This window comes from Austrofundulus limnaeus, unplaced genomic scaffold (assembly GCF_001266775.1).
Source record: "Austrofundulus limnaeus strain Quisiro unplaced genomic scaffold, Austrofundulus_limnaeus-1.0 Scaffold1845, whole genome shotgun sequence".
In the NCBI taxonomy this organism is placed as follows: domain Eukaryota; kingdom Metazoa; phylum Chordata; class Actinopteri; order Cyprinodontiformes; family Rivulidae; genus Austrofundulus; species Austrofundulus limnaeus.
In genome coordinates this window covers 47,845-48,997 of record NW_013954247.1, presented here as the reverse complement: position 1 = coordinate 48,997, position 1,153 = coordinate 47,845, and the positions used below count along the sequence as shown (strand labels likewise).

The window sequence follows — 1,153 nt, the reverse complement described above, 5'->3', positions numbered from 1 at the left end:
ATATATATATATGCTTAAAATCATTTGCAACACTGACTTCCTGTTTCACTGAAAAGCCACGCCTACTAACTTCCTGTTCCAGACAAATCTTCTCAGTTGATCTGAAACTGTTGGATTTTGTTATCAGAACCTAAGTTCTACAAACTGACTGAACTGAGCCACAGAAAACAGCTGCTGGTTCTGGTTCTGACTGATATGGACCTGCTTTGTCTTCACAGTGTGGTTCTGGTGGACTTCAGGGAGGACAGGGTCTCTGTGAACGTGGTGATGGGTCATGCTGTTAGAGATGTTGAAGTTCTTCAGGAAGCAGACTCGGGGATGGCAGAGCGTCTCCAGTCCTTCTTCCTTCCCCTGATGACCCCTGTCCTGGACCCCGAGGAGCTGAGACTGAGGAGGACCAGGGTCCGCCAGTGGCTTGAGAAAAACCGGCTTCCTGTGGACGAGGACAGGGACAAGCTGAGCGTGGCGGGGGTCCTGACCATCATGGCTCCGTACAGACCTGAGGACTGCTGCAGCTCCAACCAGATCATCCTGGACCGCATCCAAAAACTCATCCAGGTCCATCCAGAGACTGGTCCATGTCCAGCTGAACACAGCACTGGGATCAGTCTGGACCTGGATCAGCACTAATCCATGTTCTGGACAGGTCCACTTCCTCTTCCTGAAGTCATGCTGGTGACATGATTTTGTTCCTTTCAGAATAAAAGCACTGTAACTCTGTGAATCTGATCAGATGTATTATTCTAGTTTTGTACTCTGAGAACCAGAACACAGAGGAGCCCTGTCAGTCTGCAGGTTTGGATCTTTGATTTCCTCCTCAGCTCTGTTGAAACTGTTGGACCTGAGAAGTCCTGAAGTTTCTGGTCTTTAATAAAAGCTTTAATTTTTCATCCCAGTGCAGACATGTACACGTCTATAGACACGTTCACGTCTGCAGAAGACACGTTCACGTCTGCAGAAGACACGTTCATGTCTGCAGAAGACACGTTCACGTCTGACTGAATCAAAGGCTACGTTCACACTGCAGGCAAATCCNTGAGGTTAGTTTAGGGTCATGTAGGTACCTGTCAGGTTAGTTTTAGGGTCAGGTAGGTTCCTGTGAGGTTAGTTTAGGGTCAGGTAGGTACCTGTGAGGTTCGTTTAGGGTCAGGTA

At 48.2% G+C, this 1,153-nt stretch overlaps 1 protein-coding gene across 1 annotated transcript; it reads left to right on the top strand.

Moving 5' to 3' along the window:
* Positions 1-218: 218 nt before the first annotated feature.
* Positions 219-724, top strand: gemin6 (gem (nuclear organelle) associated protein 6; the record flags this gene model as incomplete). The annotated part of the gene is given in 1 exon segment (XM_014033794.1): positions 219-724. A coding segment is annotated over 1 exon segment (412 nt), but the record flags the coding sequence as incomplete, so codon positions are not given.
* Between the last annotated feature and the right edge of the window lie 429 nt (positions 725-1,153).